The sequence below is a fragment of the Lithobates pipiens genome, unplaced genomic scaffold (assembly GCF_037356315.1).
Source record: "Lithobates pipiens isolate NorthernLeopardFrog02 unplaced genomic scaffold, aLitPip1_a1.2 Scaffold_16, whole genome shotgun sequence".
In the NCBI taxonomy this organism is placed as follows: Eukaryota; Metazoa; Chordata; class Amphibia; order Anura; family Ranidae; genus Lithobates; species Lithobates pipiens.
The window spans coordinates 318829400-318851383 of NW_027507748.1; the positions used below are offsets into that span (position 1 = coordinate 318829400).

The 21984-nt window shown below is 40.7% G+C and overlaps 2 protein-coding genes across 3 annotated transcripts in view; one reads left to right on the forward strand and one right to left on the reverse strand.

Moving 5' to 3' along the window:
• ATP1B1 (ATPase Na+/K+ transporting subunit beta 1) overlaps positions 1-15091 on the forward strand; it is a 28642-nt gene extending 13551 nt beyond the window's left edge. Inside the window, exons 3-6 of the mRNA XM_077481677.1 lie at positions 5857-6012; positions 8092-8276; positions 8364-8444; positions 13708-15091. Of these exons, the coding sequence (XP_077337803.1) occupies positions 5857-6012; positions 8092-8276; positions 8364-8444; positions 13708-13968 (683 nt within the window). The 3' untranslated portion in view covers positions 13969-15091. The remainder of the gene's footprint in view (positions 1-5856; positions 6013-8091; positions 8277-8363; positions 8445-13707) is intronic.
• Positions 14540-21984, reverse strand: part of NME7 (NME/NM23 family member 7) — a 261286-nt gene continuing 253841 nt past the window's right edge. For both annotated transcript variants that reach the window (XM_077481674.1, XM_077481673.1), the window contains one exon: positions 14540-15156. In XM_077481674.1, coding sequence (XP_077337800.1) covers positions 15124-15156 — 33 coding nt within the window. In that variant the 3' untranslated portion in view covers positions 14540-15123. The remainder of the gene's footprint in view (positions 15157-21984) is intronic.

Genomic DNA, 21984 nt, shown 5'->3' on the forward strand with positions numbered 1-21984 from the left:
ATATGAGCTTTACAGAACTAAAACTTTAATCCCCCTAAACCCCTTTATTAGTGCACAGTATTCCTCGCCCTTCATACAGGCCAGACAGGATGAGAAAATATTTACATTACTCTAAAAATGAATGATCAACGTGGCTGCGGCTCATGGAGTATTACTTCTGAGGACAGGAATTTTTGTATTATTATTTAAAGTTGTAAATTGCCGATCAATCCATCCATAGATGGGAGATTTAAAGCCTTCATAGTTAATAGAGCAATGACACGTGTCTGTATATACCCTGTAAGCAGTTCCAAGTCTTATCTGAAGTGAACAAGCTGAAGTGCAGAATGTGAGGCCTCCATACCCAAAAAGGGAAGTACAATTCTGCTTTGTGTGTGGGTTTTCTTTCCTCCATGTGCTGTGCTGACGAATGTATTGCATAGGGAGGAGTGATCACTGCTACTTCCCCTCTAGATATGACCTTGACTCACAGGCTCAGTTAATAATTCACCGCCAACGGTTTTTGTTGTAGCCTTTAGCTAAATGAAATCGGCCTGTTCTCTTCAAATGTACACTGGGCTCCTTCCGTAAAGTGCTGTGCTGTACTTTGAAATATGCAGGAGAGGACAGATTAAGCTCTTAGGCGCAAGTAAAAAAAGAAAAGTTTAAAATGAAACAGAAATCGTCTAGTTTAGTCTCCTTGTCAATTCTTTTTTTTTAAAAGCACCCCCCATTATTCGTTATTCTTTTTGCTAGTACAATCAAAAGTTGAAACTGTGATCATTGTTGTGGCTTATAAATCTTTGTTTACTCGCTGTGTCCCTGGTATGTAGACAGTGGCCATTGCAACTGTGTCCATATGAAGCAGCTGGCTACCCAGCATACATCTTGCGCCTGTACAGTCAGGACACAGCGCAGCGCACTGTGTTGATTGCAGACATAACGCGATGGCAGCACAGGATGCCTATCATATCTTGACTCCTGGGATGTCAGTGCCATCAATCCCAGGAGTCAAAATATGATATACATCGCCACGGCGACTAGGACCAGGAGTGGAGGGAATTTTAAATAAAAAAGGTAATTAAACAAACAAACAAAAAAAAATAGCCAAAGATTACAGGCACAGGTATCGACTACCATTGGGGCCAGGAATGTAAGAAAGGGTGGATATATATATATATATATATATATATATATATATATATATATATATATATATATATATATATATATATATATATATATATATATATATATATATATATATATATATGTGTGTGGTTGTAAACCTCCCATGAAATATGAACAAAGCTTATCCCTCTATAATATGTACTTGTCTCAATTAAGAGAACTTTACTTGTGTACTTGTCTCGATTGTTATTTCTATAATCTGCTTCGTTCCTCTGCATCTGACAATTTTCCTGACATCAAGAGGAAAATGATGACGGGAGGGACCTCCAGCTGAGTGACAGCCTCTCTGTCCCTATGAGCTGTGTGTGTGTGTGTGTGTGTGTGTGTGTGTGTGTGTGTGTGTGTGTGTGGGGGGGGGGTGTCCCTTCCCTCCAATCGGCTCTCGGAGCTCTACAGAGTGTAACTTCAGCTCTCCGACCCCTTTTATTTCCTAACAGTTCAGACGAGCTTTGTAGTTCACCACTTTGAATGGATGTAGAGAAGAGAAGATAAACAGGTACAATGTATGTAGGAGGATTTGTTTAATCTCTGATACCAGTCACCAGTCAGGGTTTACAATGACTTTCATTTTGCCTTACCTGGTTCCAACATCAATATGCTAATAAAATTTTTAGGCAAAACCTTCCTGTTTTCATTATACATCTTATGTTAGACCCGATGACATCCTCATTGTCTCTCTGTTCCTTTCTATACAATGCAGGCAGACAATGGCTGTTATATGGGGCCAGCAGGGTGCTGTGAATAGCTTCCTGAAAGCTTCTAATGCAGACTGCTTAAAATCACAGAGGGTGTAGTGAAATTGGAGAATGCAATTTTAGTACAGGAAAAGAGCCTGCACAATAATTCTCTTTAGCCAGTCATATGATTCACACACCTCAGTGACCTCAGTATTTCCTATTACAGCATTGAAATGTCATGTGTCACTTGCCTGCTTACCAGTAAATGGCTCAGGCCCTCCCCTTCAGCTTCTAGCACCTGAAAACATGTTGGGGTGTCTGCAGTAGTGCCTGGCTGGCTTACAGTACTTACCTTTCTGTTATTAGTGTGATTTCTGTTTTTCTGGGGGCTGAGGGGGAGAATGATGGATTTCAGCCACTCGCACTATTTAAAAATATTTCACTTTTAGTAATTATAATGCACAACTAGGCTAAAATGTGTCCTGATTATTATTTGGTAGTCGAGTTACACTGCATTATACTGTGGTACTATGCGATTTGGTGCCCGCTAACGCTCTGCATTTACAATCTGGGCCACCATTAACCATACATTGGCATCTGCATTCAGATCATGCACGTTCGCCTGTTTTTTGTACTTTTTGAATTTGCCACCAGCCTCCACCCCCATGTATCGCAACGCTCGCAGGGAACTGAGCCTGGAACACAGGACATCGGGCAGATGATCTGGCGGAGGACACAGTGGGGTGACATTGCAGGATCCTGGTGACAAGGTAAGTATGTTGTACCAGGATTCTGCAATGCAATCCCAAGTGTGACTCGGGGTTACTGCTAATGGTACTGAACTTTAACCCCGAGCCACACTCAGGAATACCACCAGGAAGGTTATACAGAAGAGATATACTATCGTGGGATTTAATAAACTGGAGAGTGCAACATCTGGTGCAGCTCTGCAAAGAAACCAATCAGTTTCCAGGTTTTATTGTTAATGCTTAACGGAACAAGCTGAAGCTGGCTAGTACACACACAGCTGCACCAGGTTTTCCACTCTCCCGTTTTAGCAAATCAACCCTCATGTCTCTTCTGAATTAAAGTTGTGTTTTTTTAAAAATAAAAAACATGTCTATACTTACCTCCATTGTTCAGTGATTTTGCACAGAGTGGCCACGATCCTGCTCTTCTGGGGTCCCCCCACGGCGCTCTTGGCTCCTCCTCTGTTGGAACGCCCCCAGGGAAAGCTGCTGTCCTGTCCTGTTGCTGTGTCCATTGACAGTGACAGCAGTACTTTCCCCCCCCGGTTCCCATGTCACTGGATTAGATTGACAGTGGTGGGAGCCAATGGCTCCTGCTGCTATCAATATTTTCAAGGAGGGCTCCAGACAATGGCTTGAGATGCTGAGCTTGTTCTCGTCTCTGGAATGAACGGCCCAGGTAAGTAAAAGGGGGGTTCTGGGGGACAGCTGCATCACAAAAGGTTTTCCCACTAATGCATAGAATGCATTAAAGGGAAAAATCGCGAGGGTTTACAACCCCTTTAAAAGTATTCTTACCTACCTGTTTGCACCGTACACTGAGCTGTAAGGAGCCCAGTGTACCATTTTGGCACCTGCCAAGATGATATCTTATGCACCCATCTCACAGCCTGACCAACCAAAACAGACAAAGATCAGAAGCCTGAAGATGACCAGCCAAAGATGTCAGTGCTGGCAGGGAACTTCTGCACCCCACAACGCTGGAGTGCAGGTGAGTATAGTTCTGCTTTAATAAGAACACAAGAAGTGTTGATGTTCAGTTACTTCTAGCCCTTGTTTGAATGTTAACTTTCAGCAATTGTGTTAATAAAAACTGGAATTTAGTTGTCTGTGTTATTTTAACATTGTGTAGGCCCCTTGTCCTTTAACGGTATCAGCTGAACAATGACTGTATAATGTCAAGTGCAGTCCCTGTTTGGCAGCACCATTCAGGCAGCCAAGGGTTGCCATAGCTGCTAGAATATGATAGCCCACCAGAAAAGATTCCTCAATCTATGCTATTAGTAGAGGGAATCAAGCTATGTATTGCTACCTAAAGGTTTATCCAGGAAAGAGCCATTGTAATGTGCAGTAACAGCCAGTAAGATTTTTAGTTTACTGAGCTCAGACTTAGAAACGTATGCCGCGTACATACGACCAGACTTTTTGACAGCAAAGGTCCAAATGAACTAGTCCGTCGGACAGTTCGATCGTGTGTGGGCTCCATGGGACCTTTGCTTGCCAAAAATCCGGCGGACTTTAGAAATAGAACATGTTTTAAATTTTCCCACCAGAACTCCGCCGTACTGAGAAATCTGTTTGTCTGTGTGCTAGTCCGACGGACAAAAAATGACGCGAGGGCAGCTATTGGCTACTGGCTATGAGCTTCCTTATTCTAGTCCGGTCGTACGTCATCACGTTCGAATCCGTCGGACTTTGGTGTGATTGTGTGTGGCCAAGTCCGTTCATTCGGAAAGTCCGTCGGAAATCCGTCAGACTGTCAGACCTAGTCCCTTGAAAAGTCCAGTCGTGTGTACACGGCATTACTCTGGTTGCTATGGGCTACTGCACTTTGCATCCTGCTCTTTGCCTTCCTGAATAAAGCATATCTAGATCTGTTTGTACACATTTGGGCAATGGGGCTGATTTACTAAAGGCAAATCCACTGTGCACTAGAAATGCACTGCAATTGCACTTGGAAGCACAGTCGCTGTAAATCTGAGGGGGACATGCAAGGAAAATTAAATATAGAAGATGGCTTCTACCTGCCACTGCAAGCTGTGATCAGCTCCTGCCATGGCAGTAGATTTGCTCTTGAGATGCTTGTGGCATAGGCTAAACCTAACTTGGAGACTGTGTGGTGTCTATGATTATAAAGATTTGGTATGAGTAGAAACTTTTTTTTTTGTTGTTGCTGGAATGTGATTGGAATCCTTACTAATATCCATGTTTAACTGGTTTACCTTGGAGATGGAGCAGATACAATAAGCAGAAGAATGCTACCTATTTTTTTCATCTTTGTTAACCTTCTGTGTGAGAGCTTTGGTGAGTAGACAGAATAAAGTTAGCAATAGAAAACCCTTTTTTTCCCGATCAATCAGAGTTCTGCAGCCACTGATCTAGAAGTGTTTTCCAACATTCCCCTTTGACAGAAGCTGATCGTTAGATTGACTTTTGTCAAGCGGGAACAGCCATACATGGACCGGTCCGTGCTGAACCAGCAGAATTTCAGTCTGTCTATGACCCTTCCATATACCCAGTGACGTGACTAGCCTCGGGATACACAGAGATTAAACAATAATACATGGTTTATCTGCAGTCTTCTCTTCTGCTGTTCAAAGTCCAGAATTTATACAGCTTGTCTAAGTGTACAGAAAAAGGTGGCGGAGAGCTGAGGTTACACTCTGGAGAGCTCTGAGAGCTGATTGGAGGCAAGAGACCCCCCCTTCACACAGCACACAAGAACATAGCTGAGGCTGTCAATCAGCTGGAGATCCCTCCCCTGCCACCATATTTCTCTTGGTGTCAGGAAAACTTGTCAGAAGTGATTCATACTGATAGCAGAGGAACGAAGCAGCAGACAGAAATTAGACTTGATGCTCTTAATTGAGACACACAGTACACACTATGGAGGTATATGCTTTGTTCATATTTCATATCTGAGGTTTACAACCACTCTAAGGAGTATTTCATCACACAAAATATTTGCCTCTGGCATAGATCACTTTGGTTTTTCAGGGGTATATGCTAGTTCTAATGGTGCAGGTGCTCTTGAACAAAGCTGAACTTTAAGCAGTCATTGGTATACACAGATGAGATACATCTTTCAATCACCCCCATCCTTATTACTATGATTGAAGTGAAGCACCATATTTAGTGACTATGAGGCATGAAATGGGTCAAGCCAGAGCTCTACTTGTTTGCTTTGTTCCAAACATCTTTGAATTGTGTCATGATTTTTAAGTTCTATTCACTTCAATATATTTCTTTTTTTATTCTAGGACTCACACAGGTGCCCAGAGCTTTAAAAACCGAAGTCACCTTTTCGATGAATGACCCACAATCATATGCAGAATATGTGGATAGTATATCTAAGTTTTTGGACAAATACAACAGCAGCCAGCAGTTAGACCCAGAGATTTTTAAAGACTGCCCTGGTGAGTATGAAAACCGCATTTGTAGGCATTTTTGTTCATTGACCAGGATTCAACTGGATGCTTGCCACTCCAGAATTTTATAGGTTTGCTAGTTTATGCACAGTAAATTACTGGTGCATTGAGCTGTGTAAGCTAGTGATGGCCAACTTACTTAATGTAGGTTTCCTCAGGTGTGGACCCTGACATCACTAAGGGCCACACAGAATATTGAGAAAATGCAATGCTACAGAAAGCTGTCAAAGAATGCAAACAGGCTACAGGAGATGGTGAGAGGCTCCTAACATGATGCAAGCGTTGTTGGAGACAGGTAACATGCTTCAGCAGACAATCCTAAACTGAAGATCTATTATATGAGACTGCCAGAGATCACTGTTATTGCTGCCTCTTAAATCAACGCTTCCACATTTGTACTTTTTAAGGCTCCCTTAAATTAAGTTGGCCTATTTAATATTTTCTTAAGCATAATATGTTATAAATGAAAAAAACATAAAATGACAGTACAGAAAAAGTAAGCTATTGTGAAAGAAAAAAAAACAATGAAATCACTAGAAGCCAGATTAAAGAATATTTTGCCTTTTTTGTGTAAGCATAAGAACCCTGACTATTTTATCTCGACTTCAAGGGCCACAGATTGGGTTGTAAACCTTGGCAGCTGCTACATAGGCATCATCTATAGGTTTCTGTTATGGGGTCTAAATTTTACATGTTTGTATTGTATTTATCATTCCACTAGAGTAGAGGTCGCCAAATTTTCTAAAGAAAGGGCCGGTTTACTGACTTTTAGACTTTGGGGGGCCGGAGTGGCCAGTGGAAGTTGAAAATGCCCCAGCGACAGTGGGAGTAAAACAAAATTACATAGTACCTGTAGTCAGTAGAAGGATAAATAGTTTTGTATTAGTGGGAGGCATAGTGCCTAATTGTTTTTATCAGTTTTTATCAGTGGCAGGAATTATGCACCATTGCTGGTGTCAGTGAGAGGAAAAGCACCCCATTACTGGTGTCAGTGGAAGGAAAAATGGAAGGAAAAATGCCCCATTGTTTGCATCAGTGAGAGGAATGGTTCCCCCTTACATGTGTCAGTGGGAGGAATAGTGCCCCAAGGGGCCCCATAAGGGCAAACAAAAGGCTGCATTTGGCCCCCATTAAAAACGTCAGTTTTTGCCACATTTGCGTTTAGAAGTTTTTTCTTAGGGGTGCACCAAATGGAAATTTTGGTGCTGAACCCGATACTGAAAATGAAGGCTGCGCTAGACCGAAAACTGAAACAGATACCGAAAATGACAGTTTTTAAAAAATATTTATATTCTTTATAAATATAATTGTATTATGTTTAACTTTTTAATTTAATATCATCAATTTCAATTTAATATAAATGTATTGTTTGCCGTTATTGGCACCTTTAGTGCAAGAATGGTCAAGAAAAATGCAGTCTGCAATCTCTTACTTAAACTTAACCACATTGCTAATGGTATTAGAAAAATTTCCATTCGATGCACGCAGATATGATACAGAAGATGATCAGAGACTGCAGACATGATACAGGGGATGGTCAGAGACTGCAGACAAAATGTTACAGGCATTTGGACTTTCAAATGCCTCTGAAAATCTGTCCTGAACGCATTTTTTTGCTTTCCAAAACGACCCTGTGTACATGTACTGATAAGATAACATAGAGGAGAGTTCAGGGGCAGCTGAAAAAAAATGCCCAACTGCTCCTAAATGCCTGTTTACCAGCAGCAGTGTACATGAGGCATACAAATACTAGTTGTCATGCTGTTACCCTCTTGCTTCATTGCTTTTAGTTACTTACCTGTAACTGATATGCAGAAAAAGATGTCTAACTTTATTCCAGTTTATTAATGGCATTCCTAATTGCTATACTTGCTCCATAGCATTCAATACTGAAGCGAGTAGGTGCTTTTATATTGCTCTTATGACAAATTTACTTGAACGGGCCTACTGAAAGATAATCTAGGAGTTATTACTGCATATCCTTGCTCTGTGCACAATGCGAAACACATAAAACCCTACTTGTCCATGTAGCTGGACAGCTTGCTAAATCTGCCTTCAATTTTCCAGACAAACCAACAAACTACCTAGACCAAGGACCAATTACTGAAGATGGTGGCCAGAAAATATCATGCAAGTTTGATAGGAGTTGGCTTGGAAATTGTTCTGGTTTACAAGATCCAACCTTTGGCTTTAAGGATGGCAAGCCTTGTGTAATCATCAAGATGAACAGGATCTTGGGATTTAAGCCAAAGGTAAAATCATTCTTTCCAATCTCCTTTGCAATTTTTTTTTTTTTTTTTTTGATCTTTAAAATGTAATGCATGCCTTTTGTATTTTAGCCCCCACAAAATGGAACGTTTCCTGAAATCCTCGGAGTACCTTACAATCCATTTGTTATTCCTATTATTTGTGCAGGAAAGGTAAGATCATAATTCTGCAATATTTCATAGGTTTATCATGCAAAATACATAACCATTGATTTTAAAATGAAAACATAGACAATTGTGTATTCCTTGAAGTTCCTAAAGGATGCAGTGGTTTTGCGGATTGCCCGGCAGATAACGCATTAACAGCCCGGCAGATAACACCTTAAAAATAATCTAGTAGCATTAACCACTTCCATACTGGGCCTATTCTGACACTCTCCTACATGAAAAATCATAATTTTTTGCTATAAAATTACTCAGAACCCCCAAACATATATGTGTTTTTTTAGCAGACACCCTAGGTAATAAAATAGCGGTCATTGCTAACTTTATCGCGACACAGTATTTGTGTAACAATTTTTCAAACGGGATTATTTTTTATTTTTTTTTGAGGGGGGGGGGGGCAGTTTCATTAATTAAAAAATAATAAACCAGTAAAGTTAGCCACATTTTCTTGTATAATGTGAAAGATGATGTAACGCCGAGTACATAGATACCAAACATGTCACTCTTCAAAACTGAGCACACTCATGGAATGGCGCCAAACTTCGGTACTTAAAAATCTCCATAGGAGGCTCTTTAAATCTTTTTTTACAGGTTAACAGTTTAGAGTTACAGAGGGGGTCTAGTGCTAGAATTGTTGCTCTCGCTCTAACGGACGTGGCAATTCCTCACATGTGTGGTTTGAATACATATGTGGGTGGGTCTTGCGTGTGCGTTCGCTTCTGAACGCGAGCTGAGGGGCGTTTTAATTTTTTTGTATTGTCTTTATTTTTACACTTTCTTTGAAATTTTTTTTTTTTTGATCACTTTTATTCCTATTACAAGGAATGTAAATATCCCTTTTAATAGGAATGGTTTGTGACAGGTCCTCTTTATGGAGAGACGCGGAGTCCATAAGATAAGACAAGTATAAGGCTGGAAAGCATGAGATCATAGAAAAAATCCATGATCTCATGCTTATCAGCCACTATCGCGGCTTTGTTTACAACCACCACCCGGACGTGATGTCATAACGTCGTGCCCGGGCCTCGGACGATCATAGAGATGACTGGTGACCATCTGGTCACCGGAAATCTCTGTGGCCGTCATCCGGTGGGAGCTGATTCTTTTTCCAGGTACCCAGTGGCACGGGAGAGCCCGGAGAAGCACCGGATGGTGGTGGGAGGGGGGTTGTCCCCTCATGTCGCCTGTAAGAACGATCATGCGGCCGAACTGCCACTATGATTGTTCTTATGGTGCACATAATCGCCGGCTGAAAGCGAGGATATCTAAATGATGCCTGTAGCTGCAGATATTCCCGACAATTAATATGTACAGTATCTCACAAAAGTGAGCACACCCCTCACATTTTCTTAAATCTTTTATTATATCTTTTCATGTGATGTCACTTTTCTACAATGTAAAGTAGTGAGGGTACAGCTTGTATAACAGTGTAAATTAGCTGTCCCTTCAAAATAACTCAACACACAGCCATCAATGTCTAAACCACTGGCAACAAACGTGAGTCCACGCCTAAGTGAAAAATTTCCAAATTGGGTCCAGAGTGCCAATATTCACCATTATTTTCCAGCACTGCCTTAACCTTCTTGGGCATGGAGTTCACCAGTTGCCACTGGAGTCCTCTTCCACTCCTCCATGATGAGATCACTTTGCTGGTGGATGTTAGAGACCTTGCCCTCCCCCACCTTCCGTTTGATGACCCCTCAGATGCTCAATAGGGTTTAGGTCTGGAGACATGCTTGGCCAGTCCATCATTGCCCTGCAGCCTGGTTTCCGAGGGGACATGCTTCAGTATGTCACAGTACATGTTGGCATTTATAGTTCCCTCAATGCTGACAGCACTCATGCAGCCCCAGACCATGTCACTCCCATCACCATGCTTGACTTTAGGCAAGACACACTTGTCTTTGTACTCCTTACCTGGTTGCCGCCACACACACTTGACACCATCTGAACCAAATAAGTTTATCTTGGTCTCATCAGACCACAGGACATGGATCCAGTAATCCTTGTTCTTAGTATGCTTTTCTTCAGCAAACTTTCTGTGGGCTTCCTTGTGCATCATCTTTAGAAAAGGCTTCCTTCTGGGATGACAGCCGTGCAGACCAATTTGATGCAGTGTGCAGCATATGGTCTGAACACTTGACAGGCTGACCTCCCACCCCTTCAACCTCTACAGCTGGCAGCACTCAAATGTCTATTTCTCAAAGACAACCTCTGGATATGAAGTTGAGCATGTGCAATCAACTTTTCTGGTTTACCATGGCACAGCCTTTTCTGAGTGGAACCTGTCCTGTTAAACCACTGTATGGTCTTGGCCACCGTGCTGCAGCTCAGTTTCAAGGTCTTGGCAATCTTCTTATAGCCTAGGCCATCTTAACAGTTCTTTTTTTCAGATCCTCAGGTAGTTCTTTGCCATGAGAGAGTGAGAATAAAAATGCCAAATGCCAAATTTAACATACCTGCTCTCTATTCACACCTGAGACCTTGTAACACTAACGAGTCACATGACACCGGGGAGGGAAAATGGCTAATTGGGCCCAATTTGGACATTTTCAGTTAGGTGTGTACTCACTTTTGTTGCCAGCGGTTTAGACATTAATGGTTATGTGAGTTATTTTGAGGAGACAGCAAATTTACACCATTATACAAGCTGTACACATACTACTAGGGGTACACCAAATGGAACTTTTGGTGCCAAAAATTAAGGATGCACTATTCAAAAAAACTATACCGAAAATTACAGTTTAAAAAAAATATTTATTATATATTATATTTATATATATATTTTTATATACAATTGTATTACGTTTGACTTTTTTCTAATTAATATCATCAATTTAAAGTGTCATTGTTGGCACCTTTAGTGCAAGAAAGGTCAAGAAAAATGCAGTCTGCATTCTCTGACCATCTCTTGTATCATGTCTGCAGTCTCCTACTTAAACTTAAACGCACTGCTAATAGTATTAGCAAAATTTCCATTTGGTGCACCTCTAGCAGACATGATACAGGAGATGGTCAGAGACTGCAGACATGATTGAAGAGATCAATGCTGCTTCGCCAGTGCCTGTCAGATGCAGCAGCCTGTCTGTGCCCTTCATGCAGCCCCACCAGTGCCTGTGTTCATCAGATGCAGCAGCCTGCCTGTGCTTGTCATGCAGCCTCACCAGTGCCTGAGCCCATCAGATTCAGCAGCCTGCCAGTGTCCCATCAGATGAAGCAGCCCGCCAGTGCCAATGACACACAGCCCATCAGTGCCCATCATGTACATTCTATCATTGCCCATGAAATGCAGAAAGCCAGTGCACATCATGTACAGCCTACCAGTGCCTCCACGGTCTAGGAGAGATATACTAAAAAGATGATCGCAGATTACTATAGAGCATGTGCCCTTTCGAAAGGGCACATTGTGCTGTTTCCATTAGGGGTCATGCTGTGCCTGGCGGCTCCCCTTTAACGTTCTGCTCCACCGTTTGGTAGACTTAGGGGGTTATTTACAAAATGCAACTTTGCACTGAAAGTGCACCTGGAAGTGCAGTTGCTGTAAATCTAAGGGGTAGATCTGAAATGAGTGGAAGCTCTGCTGATTTTATGATCAAATCATGTGCAAGCTAAAATGCTGTTTTTTATTTTCCTTGCATGTCCCCCTCGGATCTACAGCGACTGCACTTCCAAGTGTACTTTCAGTGCAAAGCGGATTTTCCTTTAGTAAATAACCCCCTTAGTTTAAAAAAAAAAAAAAAACTAGTAGTGTGTACTAGACTTAGAACGTTAAAGGGTTAAAGCAGCACTAAAGTCACAATACTTACACCTCCTCTCCAACGGTCCAATGTTCGTGAGGAGTCTCTCGCCAGCATCTTTTCCCAGGCTTCTTCTAGGTGCAGATCTTTGGCTGTCATGTTTGGGCGTTGCGGGATGATGTAACTTTTATGCACAGGATTCAGTCAACTTGGCACACAGGAAATGTGCTGGTGATGTTAACTGAGCTGTGCATGCCCAGCTCAGTGTACATTGAACAGAAGACTACAAGCAGGCAGGTAGGTTTATTTTATTGCAGAAGAGGCATTGGATTTGATTTACTAAAGGCAAATAGTCTGTACTACACATGCAGTTGCTCTAGGGGAGGGAAACATGTAAGGAAAATAAAAAATAAAAGCATTCTTGCTTGCACATTATTGAATGAAAGAAATCAGCAGAGCTTTTCCTCACTTCAGAACTTACCTCTCAGATCTAGCGGAACTGCACTTGCAGTGCACAGTACATTTGCCATTAGTAAATCAACCTCATTGCATGCCTACCTGCTTGTAAACTTTGTAATTCTGCCTTTAGTTCTGCTTTAAACAACTTCAGTGAGTTTTGAGGATTAGTTGCTCAACAGTACCTACTGCTACAAAGATTGTTGAGGGCTTATTTAAAGCCCATTTACTGCTTGTTAAAGTGTTTGTAAAGGATTTTTTTTTCAAAAATAACAAACATCTCTATACTTGCCTGCTCTGTGCAATGTTATTCCACAGAGCACCCCTAAACCTCATCTTTTCAGGTCCCCCACTGACGCTGCTGGCTCCTCTCTGTCCAGTGCTCCCATTAGAAGCCACTTACACAGCATGGCCACAGGGTAACATTGAGGCTAAGGTTTATCTCGAGTAATAAGGAAAGTCAGGAGATGGCAGACTTAAAGTGGAGGGCCACCCTGAAAAAAAAAAAAATATAAAAAATGACAAAAAAATCTAAAAAAAAAAAAAATGAAAAATTTTTTTTTTTAACTTACCAGAAGTGCCTGTTGCTAGGCACATAATCCTAATCTTCCTCTTCCTCCTCCGCGGAGATCTTCTGTCTTCTCTCCTCCGTGCAGCGTCTTCTGGGTAATGGGTCGCGCTGTGTTCTGGGAACTGTGTGTTCCAGAACACAGCGCGTCTCATTCACAAAGCGCTGCGTGACTCGCGCATGCGCAGTAGGAAACGGGCAGTGAAGCCGTAAGGCTCCACTGCCTGTTTCCCTTACAAGGAATGGCGGCGCTGGGACCCGAGAGCCGAGGGAGGGGTCGGCCTCGGGCGGCCGACATCGCGGGCGCCCTGGACAGGTAAGTGGGCTGATTAAGTCAGCAGCTGCAGTGTTTGCAGCTGCTGACTTTTTTTTTTTTTAAACGGCCCTCCGCTTTAAGCCTGACTTTATAAAACATTAGCGTATAACTTCAGCTGTTGACAACTCTAGAACTACTGGTGTATCTAATTGTAATCAAATTTTTGTATTCCAGAAAGAGGAGGATCAACCAAAGATTTTAGATGTGGAATACTTTGGAATGGGAGGAATTGCTGGATTCCCACTGCAATACTATCCTTACTATGGAAAGCTGATACAGCCCAAATATCTCCAGCCCCTTATTGCTGTTCAATTTAACGTCACCATGGGTACTGAAGTCCGCATTGAATGCAAGGCATTTGGTGAAAACATAAACTATAGTGATAAAGACCGCTTTCAGGGACGTTTCGATATCAAATTTGACATAAAAAGCTGATTATAGGCACAGCTTGGGTAATATCATAATCTAAATTCAATTTAACAAAAACAAAAAAACAAAAAAAACTTTTAGTCTTGAACAAACAGTCATGTATGGGACCTACACTAAATATATATGCTTTACACTAGCTTTCTGCATTTACTAGGGTTAGAATGTAAAATCAAGGTGTAGCAATAGCAACGAGTATTTATTATACTGTAAATTTAGAAAAACAAATAAATGACTTGAACCTTGGGACAGGCCCATTTTGCTGTAAATTATAATTCCATAATCGAAATGTAGTAAGCAGTGTTTCTGGCCCCAGTATATATTGCTACATTGTGTATTTTATTTTTTTAGTGTACTTGTACAGTAGCATATGTGCAGACTCTACAGTATCCGCCAAGCCATGTTTCTGTTGTATGATCTTCCTTTATGTGATCAAACCTGCAGTCCAAGGTGTAAATACTCTATAATGGGAATAAAACTGGCATGGTATTTTTGTTTTTGTAAAAGAGATGGCCAACCAATAAGAATATTTAATAGCACTCCATGAAGTCATGTCAGTGTGGCGTTGATTTTATTTAGATGGGGGGGGGGGGGGGGGTTCTTTCCTATTTTCTGTTTAGCTTCACTTACATTTATGAGGTGATGGTTTGTGCTGTGCTTTGTATTTAATGCATTCTTTTTTTTCAATTCAATCCTCCCCTTATTTCTTATTTTATGAAGGTGTGTTGAGGCCTGGGTCAGACTGTCACTTTTTTGCAAGGAATAGGGCTAATTGTTTTGAGTTATATATGTTTTTTATTTTTATTTTTTGTTTTTATTTTTTTTGTTTATTTCAGGAAGCATCAAAGTTTGGTGCTGTGTCTTTACAAATGTTTTAACCATTTTCATGGTGGAAGAATTTTATATTTATGCAGTTGTACAATTTTATTTTTCTTCAAGAGAAAAACTAATGTATGAAATAAACCAAAGTCACGTGTTGAAAAATAAATCTTTATTTAAAAAAAAATGCAATGCAGTATCCATAGGATGTATCATGTGTCTACTGTGTGCACATTGTTCGAACATCTGTAATATTTGCAAAGAGTACAGTGCTCTTTCAGTCAAACATCAGACAATAAAACGAATAAATCAATTCTCTTGTCTTCATCTCTTTTTGGGGGGATTTTAGTTGTCTAGAATTTTGAAGAAATATTGTACCTGGGGGAAAAGAGAAGGAGAATTATTGCACATGGAAATCTGTTGTCATGAAACCTTGCATCATTTAACTCCACATGCAAATGAAAATGATATCTATCATAAGGAATACTGTTTGAGAGCTGAAGGGTTGGTGCTGATGGCACTAGGCAGCCAAGCATTGCTTTTCATTTTAATAACCTGTGCTGGGAAATAAGATACTTAAAATGAGAAGATAAAATGTTAACAGTATTGCTGGAACAGATACAGTGGTGTGAAAAAGTGTTTGCCCCCTTCCTAATTTCCAGTTCCTTTGCATGTTTGTCACACTTAAGTGATTCGGAACATCAAACCAATTTAAACAATAGTCAAGGACAACACAAGTAAACACAAAATGCAATTTGTAAATGAAGGTGTTTATTATTAAAGGTGAAAAAAAATCCAAACCATCATGGCCCTGTGTGAAAAAGTGATTGCCCCTAAACCTAATAACTGGTTGGGCCACCCTTAGCAGCAACAACTGCAACTAAGCGTTTGCGATAATGAGGCTTTTACAGCGTCCTGGAGGAATTTTGGCCCACTCATCTTTGCAGAATTGTCCTAATTCAGTTACATTAGAGGGTTTTCGAGCATGAACGGCCTTTTTAAGGTCATACCACAACATCTCAATAGGATTCAGGTAAGGACTTTGGCTAGGCCACTCCAAAGTCTTCATTTTGTTTTTCTTCAGCCATTCGGTGGTGGACTTGCTGGTGTGTTTAGGATCATTGTCCTGCTGCAGAACCCAAGTTCGTTTCAGCTTGAGTACACGAACAGATGGTCGGACATTCTCCTTCAGGATCTCTTGGTAGACAGCAGAATTCATAGTTCCTTTTATCACGGCAAGTCTTCCATGTCCTGAAGCAGCAAAACAGCCCCAGACCATCACACTACCACCACCATATTTTACTGTTGGTATAATGTTCTTTTTATGAAATGCAGTGTTCCTTCTACGCCAGATATACTTGGACACACACCTTCCAAAGAGTTCCACTTTTGTCTCATCGGTCCACAGAATGTTGTCCCAAAAGTCTTGGGGATCATCAAGATGTGTTGTGGAGAAATTGAGACGAGCTTTGATGTTCTTTTTGCTCAGCAGTGGTTTTCTCCTTGGAACTCTGCCATGCAGGCCATTTTTGCCCAGTCTTTTCCTGATGGTGGAGGCATGAACGCTGACCTTAACTGAGGCAAGTGAGGCTTGCAGTTCCTTGGACGTTGTTGTGGGGTCTTTTGTGACCTCTTGGATGAGTCGTCGCTGCGCTCTTGGGGTAATTTTGGGCGGCCGGCCACTCCTGGGAAGGTTCACCACTGTTCCATGTCTTCGCCATTTGTGGATAATGGCTCTCACTGTGGTTCGCTGGATTCCCAAAGCTTTGGAAATGGCTTTATAACCCTTTCCAGACTAATAGATCTCAATTACTTTCTTTCTCAATTGTTCCTGAATTTCTTTGGGTCTCGGCATGATGTGTAGCTTTTAAGGATCTTCTGGTGGACCTTACTGTGTCAAGCAGCTCCTATTTAAGTGATGCCTTGATTGTGAACAGGTGTGGCAATAATCAGGCCTGGGTGTGGCTAGAGAAATTGAACTCAGGTGTGGACAACCACAGTTATAGTATGTTTTAACAAGGGGGGGCAATCACTTTTTCACACAGGGCCATGATGGTTTGGATTTTTTTTCACCTTTAATAATAAACACCTTCATTTACAAATTGCATTTTGTGTTTACTTGTGTTGTCCTTGACTATTGTTTAAATTGGTTTGATGTTCCGAAACACTTAAGTGTGACAAACATGCAAAGGAACAGGAAATGAGGAAGGGGGCAAACACTTTTTCACACCACTGTAAATTGAGAGCATGTGAAGGAACCAAAGCCTTTCCTGGGAAAAATACTGCTATAGGTTTCTTATATATCCTTAAAACTATGAATCTGGTGATCTCTGCTAAATGGAGGGGATCCAAATTTAGAATGTATAATTCTTTTTTTTTTTTTCCAGTAAAGATAATGTGAGCAGCAGCACCACCACGCTGAGTCTGAACCATCATTCTCCAGTTAGGTTTTAAGAATTTAACAGTAGCTTTACATTAACACTGTAAAACCAGCCATTTAAAGACATGGTCAGACTGGCACAGAGAACTTGCTCAGGTGGCAGCTTTTCAAAAAATAGTTAGCAGAAGCTGTAAATATAAAATGAGTGAAATGCAAGAACTGCCACTGCTGACCTGAAACAAGTACGCAGATTTAGGAGATCTGACATTATTATTCTGGGTCAGTAATTCAGCTTTGCAGCAAAACATCGGGATGACAGATAAACAACTACGCTTTTCAGGAAGAAGATCTGCAGTGGAACATTGTATTTTACAAGTCAATAATTGTGTTAAGCACACTTGCATTGCCTGAACATGCATGTTAGACCTAAACTATTATATACGCAACATGTAACACTTATGAAAACTAGACCGGCTTCTGCTGAACAGTCCTGCTGGAAAACCAGCATTCGATCAGCTTGATCATTGCTGACCTGTGTATTCTGGTAGGGGGAGTCTCTGCAATCAAAATACAGTGGCACAGTAGGGAAGACTGACGAAGATTGCTTGTGCGGATCCGGAGATCTGTCAGTTTGTTTCCGTTCAATCTGCTGGTTGAATTAAAAAAAAACTCCCTATGCATACGTAGCTTTATATCACAAGAAGCCATTTGTTCCACCCATTAACAATCTATTGTTCTTCAACAAATGACAATAGGCAGATCTAGCAGCAAGAATGAGAAATTAAAAATCGGCTTTGAAGCATAGTTAAAAAAAGTTTTTTTTGTTTTGTTTTTTATGCTCCTAGAACGCCTGATGGCGCACCCTGCATGTTGGACCTCTCTATGTGGCCAGGCTGTGAAAAAGTCCCATGTGGTATCTCCATACTCGGGAAGAGTAGCTGAATGTATTTTGGGGTGTAATTGAAAGTATTCATATGCTGTGTGTGAGAAATAACTTGTTGTTATGAAAATTTTGTGTAAAAAATTTAAATTTCTTTATTTTCCCAAAAATTGTGGGAAAAAATTACAACTTCAAAAAGCTCACTATGCCTCTTACTAAATACCTTGGACTGTCTAGTTTCCAAAAAGGGGTAATTTGGGGGGTATTTGTACTTTCCTGACATTTCAGGGTCAAGAGATGAGATAGGTCAGTACATCAGATGTGATCAATTTTCAATGATTTGCACCATAGCTTGTAGACTCTATAACTTTCACACAGACCACATAATATACACGTATTTGAGTTATTTTTACCAAAGACATGTTGTAGCAGTATACATTTTGGCCCAAATGTATGAACAAAAATTACTTATTTGCAAAATGTTATTATAGAAACGAAAAAAAAGATTTGTTTTTCAAAATTTTTGCACTTATGTTGCAAAAAATAAAAAACCCAGTGGTGATTAAATACTACTAAAAGAAAGCTCTATTTGTGTGAAAAAAAAAATTATAAGCATTTGTTTGGGTACAGTGTTGCATGAGTAATTGGCATTCAAAGTGCCAGAGCATTGAAATCTGAAAATTGGTCTGGGCAGGAAGGGTGTATAAGTGCCCTGTAATCAGGTGGTTAAATATTTTCCACAAACTTTCTAAAACTTCCTATGTCCTGCTCCTCTCTGCCTGCTGCTATTACCAGCAATTATTGGGGCTATGTAGCAACAGCAGCTGTAAAAATGCAGCTGCTCCTATGTAAAATAACACTTTCAGAAAGTCTGCAAGTCATTCACCAATATAGTGTAACAATGGAAGTGATTTACTGAAACTGGAGCAAACAAAATCTGGAGCAACTGTGCATGGTGACCACAATCAGCTTCTATCTTCACCCTGTTCAGTTAGGCCTTGTAACTGAAAGATAGCAGTTGGTTACCATTCACAACTGCTCCGGATTATATCTGCTCCAAATCCCCTCAAATCTATGCTTTTACTATTTCATGCATATGAACTTATATATACAGTAACCCTTATTTAAACCTAATCAGTTATTTTTCTGATGATTTTTTTCCATTAATATTTCCATTTTTTTTTTTTCATTTTCATTAATTTTGTTTGAAATGTTTTCAGTATAGCATACAAAAATGCATGAAATTGAAAAACATCTGTTTTTTTAAAACTGTCAGTGGTAAAAAAAAGAAAAAAACATTTTTTAGCACTTTTTCTATCTATAGATTACATAGAAAATAAAAACATTTGCAAGACCATATTTCCAAAAGAGAGTCTAGTTTTTACCCCCCAAAAATGTATGTACAGTGGATACAAAAAGTCCACACACCCCTGTTAAAATGTCAGGTTTCTGTGATGTAAAAAATGAGACAAAGATAAATAATTTCAGAACTATTTCCACTTTTAAATGTGACCTATAAAATGTACAAGTCAATTGAACAACAAACTGAAATCTTTTAGGCAGAGGGAAGTAAAAATACAAAACTAAAATAATATGGTTGCATATTATACAATAAGTGTGCACACCCTTAATCTAATACTTTGTTGAAGCACCTTTTGATTTCATTACAGCACTCAGTCTTTTTGGGTATGAGTCTATCAGCATGGCTCCCAGATGTGTTTTTGCAAAATTTATCAGGGCTTGGATGTTTTTCTTTGTAAGTAAAGGCTTCTGTCTTGCCACTCTACCCCATAGCCCAGACATATGAAGAATACAGGAGATTGTTATTACATGTACCACACAGCCAATATATTCCTGCAGCTCCTTTAATGTTGCTGTAGGCCTCTTGGCAGCCTCCCTGACCAGTTTTCTTCTTGTCTTTTCATTTTGGAGGGACGTCCAGTTCTTAATAATGTCACTGTTGTGCCATGTTTTCTCCACTTGACAATGACTTCCTTCACTGTGTTCCTTGTTATATCTAATGGAAATTCTTTTGTACCCTTCTCCTGACTGATACCTTTTAACAATGAGATCCCTCTGATGCTTTGGTTGCTCTCTGTGGACCATGCCTTTTGATATAGGACGCGACTAAGAAAATGTCAGGAAAGACCTACTAGAACAGCTCAACTGTCTTTGGGGTTAATCAGAGGCACTTTAAATTATGGCAGGTGTACTGCCTCCTATTTAACATGAGTTTGAATGTGATTGCTTAATTCTGAAAACAGCTACATCCCAGTTATAAGATGGTGTACACACTTACAAACACATTATTTTTTATTTATTTTTTACTCCCTCCCTCTAAATGATTTCAGTTTGTTTTTCAATTGAATTTATAGGTCACATTAAAGGTGGAAAAAGTTCCAAAATGATTTATCTTTGTCTCATTTTTTTACTTTACAGAAATCTGACATTTTAACAGGGGTGTGTAGACTTTTTATATCCACTGTATACTTTATCCGAGATAATAAAGTTTTTGCATAATAATCAGGCCCATAGTGGAAATGTAAAAATTGCTGTGGGTAAAAGTATACCATTGCCTGGAGAAAAGGGGGTAAAAGTACGAGAACTGAAGTGGACAATTTCCGAGGACAGTACTTGGTGACTCACTGACCTGAGACCAGTAGGATAGGTATCTCCATGCTTAAAGGGGTTGTAAAGGTTATTTTTATTTTCTTAAAATAACAAACATGTTATACTTACCTGCTCTGTGCAATGGTTTTGGTGCACACGTGGGCTCGATCCCAAGCTGGACTGTGTGCGTCCATAGACCCACATAGCGTAGCGGCTCAGTTGGTGCTGAAACCTTCTGTGTCACCGACCAAGGGTAGCAGTTATCTCCAGTAACGTGACAATGCTCAGGCCTAGAGACTGGTGCTAGGGCTGGGCATTGTTACAGGAAAGCAGGTCACATGAGGTTAGAGAAGCTGTGAAAGAATGTAGGTAATAAGAGTACAGGAGAGCTGAGTGATGCCTTTGCAGATATCCTGTACAGGCACAGTGACAGTGAGGTTGATTTAGTAAAGGCAAATATACTGTGGACTGCAAGTGCATTTGCTCTAGATTTGATGGGAAGCTCTCCTAATTTCTATCATCCAATTATGTACAGTACAAGCAAAAATGCGTTTGTTTTTTTTTCCTTGCATGTGATTAACCACTTCCCACCCGCCATATAGCAATGTCAGGAAAGTGGTTCTGTTATCCTGACTGGACCTCATATGACGTGATCAGCATAACAAGCCGGCTCGCGCCCATGGGGGTGCATGGCGTGGTGGTGCTGTGTGTCAGTCTAACACACCGCAACACCGATCTCAGTAATGAGTCTCTGATGGAGACTCTTTACCATGTGATCAGCTGTGTCCAATCACAGCTGATCACGATGTACAGAAAGAGCCGTGTCGGCTTTTCCTCACTAGAGGAGAGCTGATCGGCTGCTCGCCCGACGGGGGGTCTGCGCTGATTGAGTATCAGCGCAGACCCCCCCCCCCCCCCCCAGGATGCCCACCCAGGACCACCAGGGATGGCCACCACTGATGACCACAAGGTATGCCAACCATGGCCACCAGGGATGCCAATCTGTGGTCACATATGTCAATGTGTGCCCACATATGATGCCAATCAGTACCCATCAGCAATGATGCCCATCAGTGCTACTCATCAGTGTCCTCCAGTGCCCATCCATGCCCACCTATCAGTGCCAACCGTAAGTACCCATCAGTGCCACATATGAGTGCCCATCGGTGCTATATATAAGTGCCACCTATCAGTGTCACATATCAGTGCCTATCATTAATGCCACTTCATCAGTGCCCATCAGCGAAGGAGAAAACATACTTATTTACAAAATTTTATAACAGAAACGAAGAATACCTTTTTTTTTTTTCAACATTTTCGGTCTATTTTTATTTGT